Raw genomic sequence first — 7,128 nt, forward strand, 5'->3', positions numbered from 1 at the left:
CAGATGGGTAGGCATGTGAAAGTGAAGTCATTGTTTTCCGAGAGGCACGCCAGGCACAGCGCGGGACATAGTGATTTGTGTGCTGGGCTTAACGTTCACCACCGCCCAATAACTGACAGTAAGATAGGGACTACATAGTGCAGTACTACTCAGCACACACTCATAAACAACAGCAAAATACGGAACATAGTGTGTGTACACACGGACACTTCCAGACACACTCGCACAGACTCCCCCTCACCCCCCCCCCACACACACGCACACGCACACGCACACACACACACACACACACACACACACACACACACACACACACACACACACACACACACACACACACACCAGCAAAGCCTGACCCCCATGCAACGGAGAACTGAATTTATAGCTTACCTTTCTAGTACGAAGTTTCACCACATGGTCCTCCCCCTTGTCATCCCCGCATTTGGCCTCTCGCTTCACGTCTGAAGCCTTGTCGCCAAGGTGAGTGTTGCCGTGGTTTCCTGGATGCGCTACTTCCTCAATAGCCTCCGTTACAGCTTGTGTATCACCGGGCCTGTCCTGTTCTTTCTGACCGTAGGCTGCCTCTAAAACAGGTGACTCACCTAAGTGTTTAACAGGGGCTTGGTTGCCATGGCATCTCTCCAGCAAGGGCTCATTTGCCTCCTTAGGACACGTTGGTTGACTGAGAGTGTCCATATTGGGCAGCCTGGCTGCTGGAGAGGTGGATATACCCATGACTGAAACCCCTTGTCTCCCCAGTGGGACTGAGTCGTCCTCTGCTTCGGATTGATTAATCTCATGGATGGTGTCCAGCTTTGAGCCACCATCGCTGTGCTGTCCTTGGGCTGTTACAGCCAAGGTTAGTTCTTCGGAACACGTTGAATCTTTGGACCTCAATCCGCCATTCGTATTCTCCACTGTGAGGTCATCAGAACGCACCTGTATCATTGGATGATCTGTGTCCTCTACGGTAGTCCGTTCCTGTATTCCGTCCATTTTTAAACTTTCAAGATTCTGCTGTTCAGCTAATGGGCGTCTGTCCAGGTCCTCGGAACGTTGCACTGTGACACACAAAGCATGCACAGACTCCACACTTGCCTTATCCTCAGGGTTTTTCTCCCTGCCAATTTCCAGAGCCATTTCCTCTCCTTGGGACCCTTCCATCTCCACCATGTTAACATCCTCCTTGCTCAACACTGTCTGGTCCTGAGCTATTTCACAACCATCATTAGTCCTCATGCTATCATGCCGCTCTTGTTCTGTTTGTCTGCCATCCACTGACACAGCATGTTGCACCCTCAGAATCTGGTCAAATTTATCACGACTTTCATAAATTTTCCTCTGAACATTCAATCCGTCAACACTATCCTCAGCCTTCCATTCTAAGGCTTTAATCTCAACGTCTTCCCCCATAGCTTCCCCCTCCATAACGTCTGCAACAGGAGCCTCCAAGATCTCCACGTTAACATCTGATATTACATCACTATTGCACTCTGGTTTGTTAGAGGAATCCAAAATGGCCGCTGGCTGTATTACTCCTGTTCTTTTACCCGGGTCAGTAATGTTGCTTTCATCCAAGGTGGAGAGGTCCTCTCGTGGTTCAACTTCAGTATGAGGAGACTGGGTCTGTGTGTCCACTAAGGGTTCTGGAAGTCCAACCTGACCGTCTGTATGGTCGGCCATTGTCTCCAGGAGTTCTGGATGCCTGCCAGTTTTCTCACCAACAGAAAAGGCCAGTGAAAATCCATTGTCCGGACAGATAGAGACCCTTTGTCCTTCGTCAACAGAGACAGATTGAACAGTGATTGCAACACGGTCGTCAACAACGTTGGGATGCTCGTTATCATCGGTGCCATCCTCAATGTCATCCTCATTCTCATGACTGTTGTCTGCAGTGCAGATGATGTTTGGCTTTGGCTGAAGAATCCCATTGCCCAGGTCACAGTGAGATTGGCTGCCAACTGAGTCCTCACCAGCGTCCGGCATTCCTCCAGGTTCAGACTCCGTCAGCCTCCCGGTGAGGTCATCATCATCAACAGTCACATCAGAGCCGTCTACCAGCTCAGCCTGGAACACAGGGACAACAGTTGAATCAAAGTCGCCTGCTGACATCACGTGCCCCGGCTCAGAGTGATCGCCGTTGTCCTCCACGTTGACTGAGGTCACAAACTCCAACGTGTGACCCGGCCCATTGTTGAGGCCATCGGGGCGTGGCCGGTGACAGCACTCCGGCATGGAGGCACATCGTTCCCTGCGCCCCTGCTTGGACCCCTCAGATGCCAGCCGAGGCCCGTCGCCACTGACGCCATGGCAACAGACCAGGTCCAGGTCGTCATAGCTGTACTGTAACCCGGAGCGGTGAGTCACGTGATCCTCCCAACTTCTTTTCCGTATGGCGACAAGCATGGTTGGCGGACTCCCACTGCTAACCATAGAGCCCTTTAAAGATGTAGAACCAAAATGGCGGACCATAAGGTGCAGTTCTATTGAGCTTCCTGTAAGAGAGAAAGAGAGGGGGTGGGAATCAGTTACTCAGGTTATCAGTTACTCAAGTTATGGGTTAGTCAGGTTATGGGTTACTCAGGTTATGAGTTACTCAGGTTATGAGTTACTCAGGTTATGGGATACTCAGGTTATGGGTTACTCAGGTTATCAGTTACTCAGGTTATCAGTTACTTGGGTTATGGGATACTCAGGTTATGAGTTACTCAGGTTATGGGATATTCAGGTTATGGGGTTAGCAAACTTTAGGAAGGAGCGATATTATAAACTGAGTTGTCTGTGTATGCTGACATGGACCCAGGTTACTGCTATAGTTGTGAACCCAAGCTGACATGAACGCAGGTTACTGCTATAGTTGTGAACCCAAGCTGACATGAACTGCTATAGTTATGAACCCCATGTCTTTTTGAATTTTTACCCCTTTTTCTCCCCAATTTTATGGTATCCAATTGTTGTAGTAGCTACTATCTTGTCTCATCGCTACAACTCCCGTACGGGCTCGGGAGAGACGAAGGTTGAAAGTCATACGTCCTCCGATACACAACCCAACCAGCAGCACTGCTTCTTAACACAGCACGCATCCAACCCGGAAGCCAGCCGCACCAATGTGTCGGAGGCTACACCGTGCACTGCGCCCGGCCCGCCACAGGAGTCGCTGGTGCGCGATGAGACAAGGACATCCCTACCGACCAAGCCCTCCCTAACCCGGACGACGCTAGGCCAATTGTGCGTCGCCCCACGGACCTCCCGGTCGCAGCCGGTTACGACAGAGCCTGGGCGCGAACCCAGGGACTCTGATGGCACAGCTGGCGCTGCAGTACAGCACCCTTAACCACTGCGGCACCCGGGAGGCCATGAACCCCATGTCAAGCATACATGGAACAATCATGAACCTTACAGGATTTTAACATTACAAAACAGAATAGTGTAATACTGCAATGGCTACTATGAGCCAGTATAGAGCATCTTTCCACTTCTGGTAAACCAAGTTCTCAGACAGTGGTTTGCTTTTATTTTCTCACTATTATTAAAAGACATTTGCATCTGACTGGAAGTGTGCTGAGAGTTTTTCCAGTTTTATTTTTTTTTATTTTTTACATGCGACTGGTTAAGAGAAAAGAGTTGCTAATTTCAACATTCCCAGACAAGACAGTGAACCCGAGTTCAAACTGTAAACATTGGACACACATTACACTGAGACAGTCCCTATCAAGCACTGTACAGATGTAGGATATTCATTTGAGACAGTTTTCTACATCAGGAAAATAACAGGAACAGGAAATGTGAATTATTATGTGGTTCATAATTCATTGATATCTTTGGAAGGGGTTGATACATTTTTCATAAGGGAAAATCAAGTCTGAAATCTCAAAGTGGAAATTACATACTTCAGAAGCCTTTTTAAACATCAAATACACTACAAGTTTTACATTTCCTGCAATGCAGGACAGTTCTCCTGGAACAGGGTGATCAGATTAATATCCTACATGTGTACACATCAAAGAGCTGGGAAGCCTCCATACATACCCCTTTCACCTATGGCTAAACATTTTGGCAGAAGATTTCCACCATGAAGTCTAGTCAAGGATTATATGAGTATGACAGAAGAAGAGGACCAACAACGCCCCGGGGCAATTTGTCCACATCGGGGACGAGGTCGTCAAGAAACCACTGTGCCTCACATGACTCGAACCCATTCATAACAGAACTATTAGTGTGTCTCACCATCCAGCTTGTGAATGTGTCTGTGTGTGTTTGTGTGTCTCTTGCTGAGAGCCTCTGGATAGCCACATTCACTGTCTGGGAATGTCAGAGGGGAAGAGGCTGCCTGAAGGGCCTACATAATAAGCATAATAATAAATCCGGAACACAGTTTTTAGGTTTTTGCCAAGCGACTTAACCACGTCACTGAAATGTTAACCTTGACCCTAATCTTAAATAATTGTTTACTTTGATGGGACAATGTTGTTGGCCTCTGTCGTACCTCAGTGATGGAGGAGACAGGCAGAAAGGCAGACAGGCAGAGAGATAGAGAGAGAAACAGACAGGGACATGCACACAGACAGACAGACAGCCTCCACTATGGAGCAGCACAGTAACATAAGCAACCACTCCTGTGAAAGAAGAAAGGTAATTGGCACCATTACGACAGAAGTGATAAGAAGGAAGGATTACAATGGAGGATTCTTTAAAACATTGTGTCAATCTATCAAAAGCTGATGAAGTTGCCCATTAAACAAATAAAAGAAGCATATCTTCCATAAATCATGTCACAATATAGTCTTTGCTTTATATTGGAGACAACAACATTTTGAAAGACTTCGGTTTGACATCCTATTTCCTATGTAGTGCACTACTTCTGACCAGGGCCCATAGGGATCTGGTAGTGCACTATATAGGGAATAGGGTGAAATTTGTAATCAACCCAATATCTGCGTATATTATTGCCAGCCGGCCGTTGTATGGTTCTCTGAAGACCCCCACTGACAGACGTGATGGAACGGTTGTGAAGGCGGTTGCTAGGAGATCATATCGCTCATCCACCATCTGCACTGAATGGGAAACACTTCCTACGTCTGTACATCTGTCCTCTAGCCTCTCTTTTCAGGGACTGTTCATTTTGACTGCCTTGATCTTGGAGTGACGTTTGAGCTGTGAACATTCTATTACCAGTAGAAAAGGTGTGTGTGTGTATGCTTCTATTAGGGGGAAAGCTGCCAGAGGAAGCCTCAAAACACAATTCTAGTCAGACTCTAGACTCTAGTCGGTCTATACCTTAAGCATCCACAGGACTGCTGTTGGATGGAGGGTGACCCGGTGTGACTTCCTCCTCTGACGTCAACTGGCCCATGAGTTAGGGAGGGCACTGTGTACTTATTACAACTTCTCACACAGAAGTTAAATGTACTCAATTAGCGTAATCCGTGTGCCACTTCACACAACGTGCCTGGATGAGTTGCGTCACTGTCAATACTCCACCAGAATACAGAGGGGTACTGTCGCAGTCCCACACATAAGACTGAATAACAGAAGATAACAGAGGATAAACACTATGGGGTTGAAGAGTTAGCCATCCATCAAAGTCAGAGGACAGACAAATCCAATCCTACAAGCCTTTCTCAAGGAACGAATCCCCCTTTTCCTGAGATATCGGTCCTAATTCCCGGTTCCGAGGAATGCTCTCAGGGTTTGCGGATTCAAATCAAATCCATTGCTGACTTTACCCCTTTCTGGGAGCAGAGAGCAGGGAGCCCCCGGAGCCAACCGAAAATCCGGAGCACGGTACAAAGTCCAAAGATAGCTTGAGCTTCCATCTTGATCACATTAGGGGTTTCACTGACGCTGAACGACTGGAGAATGGGTGGGGTGGAATGGGGTGGAGTGGGGGGAGGGGGTTCTCTCACTCTCCTCCTCTCCCTCTGTCCAATCCCACCTCTTCTCTTCTCCGCCTCCTGGCTGGTTTGACAGGGAATCTTAGTCACATCCTATACACTGTCTTTCTCCCTGGTTCTCTCACAGCTCCTCCAAGGCTCTCCACGCCAACCAGATCCTCTCAGCTGTTTATCCTACTTTCTTACTCCTCCTTTCACAGAGTTAAGACAACTTCCTCTCAAATCACCCTCCCTCTCTCAAGTCACACTCTCTCTCTCTCTCTCTCTCTCTCTCTCTCTCTCTCTCTCTCACACACACACTCTATCTCCTTAAGCTGGGAAAGACTCCCTCCAGTTGGTTTTGATTAGTAACAGACAGACCACTGTGAAAACTCAGGCCTTGGGCCAAGTGAGATTGCAGTAATGTTTTGGCAGGGCTTTCTGAGAGGTTTTCTTTTTTCACATGTCACCCTGTAACAGTACAAGCATCCTTGCACAAACATCTCGACCTGCCCAAAAAAAGACATTAAAAAGCATGACTTGTTTACAGACATTCCTGGAGAATATGCCACTCTGTGCGAGAACTGCTAACTTTGCTGCCTACGAGCTGTGTGCCTTTTCTTTACAGGACACATCTGGGCAAAGTGGTAGTTTGACTTCAGAATCACTGTGTTTTTAGGAAGTCTTCAAAGCAAAACATCTTACCGCATTTTTGAGTGCCGACCATTCATTCCCTAATATAGACATGTCATTTGTTGGGAATGCTACCAACACTTGAAATACATAGGCTCTGATATCAGAGCTTCATGGTGAGAATATCTCAAGCGAAATCAAAAACGGCATCTCTTACCAAACCAAAAAACATGGGAACTCTCCGTTTAGTTGTTGTAACTTTGGGGGAGCTCTGTAGGCTGTAGTCCTGTAAAGCACTGAGGGGTTGTAAAAGGCAATGCAGAACTCCACACCCAGGCATGGTCTCCCCCCACCCTCTGTAAGGGTCTCACAGGCCCAATCAAGCCTGACTTACAACCAGGAGATATGGTCTTTGTGCTTCAAACCATCAGAATGAAAAGACCGACCATAGGAAATGTGTTTGTTTTACACACAGACTCTTACAGTCTCAGCTGGCTAACATACCTGTCATTCCAATTCCACCATTTCCATTCACAGTCCCTTGGTTCTTGATGATAACGTCTATGACTGTTTTCTGTTGGGTTTTAGAAGTATGGACCTGAGGGTAGCAGTTGCTATAGCA

The 7,128-nt window shown here is 47.4% G+C and overlaps 1 protein-coding gene across 1 annotated transcript in view; it reads right to left on the reverse strand.

Moving 5' to 3' along the window:
• LOC139397165 (uncharacterized) overlaps nt 1–5,941 on the reverse strand; it is a 12,795-nt gene extending 6,854 nt beyond the window's left edge. Inside the window, exons 1-2 of the mRNA XM_071144038.1 lie at nt 5,278–5,941; nt 391–2,495 (exon numbers count right to left, since the gene is read on the reverse strand). Of these exons, the coding sequence (XP_071000139.1) occupies nt 391–2,472 (2,082 nt within the window). The 5' untranslated portion in view covers nt 2,473–2,495; nt 5,278–5,941. The remainder of the gene's footprint in view (nt 1–390; nt 2,496–5,277) is intronic.
• Between the last annotated feature and the right edge of the window lie 1,187 nt (nt 5,942–7,128).

This window comes from Oncorhynchus clarkii, unplaced genomic scaffold, assembly GCF_045791955.1.
Source record: "Oncorhynchus clarkii lewisi isolate Uvic-CL-2024 unplaced genomic scaffold, UVic_Ocla_1.0 unplaced_contig_13904_pilon_pilon, whole genome shotgun sequence".
NCBI lineage: Eukaryota > Metazoa > Chordata > Actinopteri > Salmoniformes > Salmonidae > Oncorhynchus > Oncorhynchus clarkii.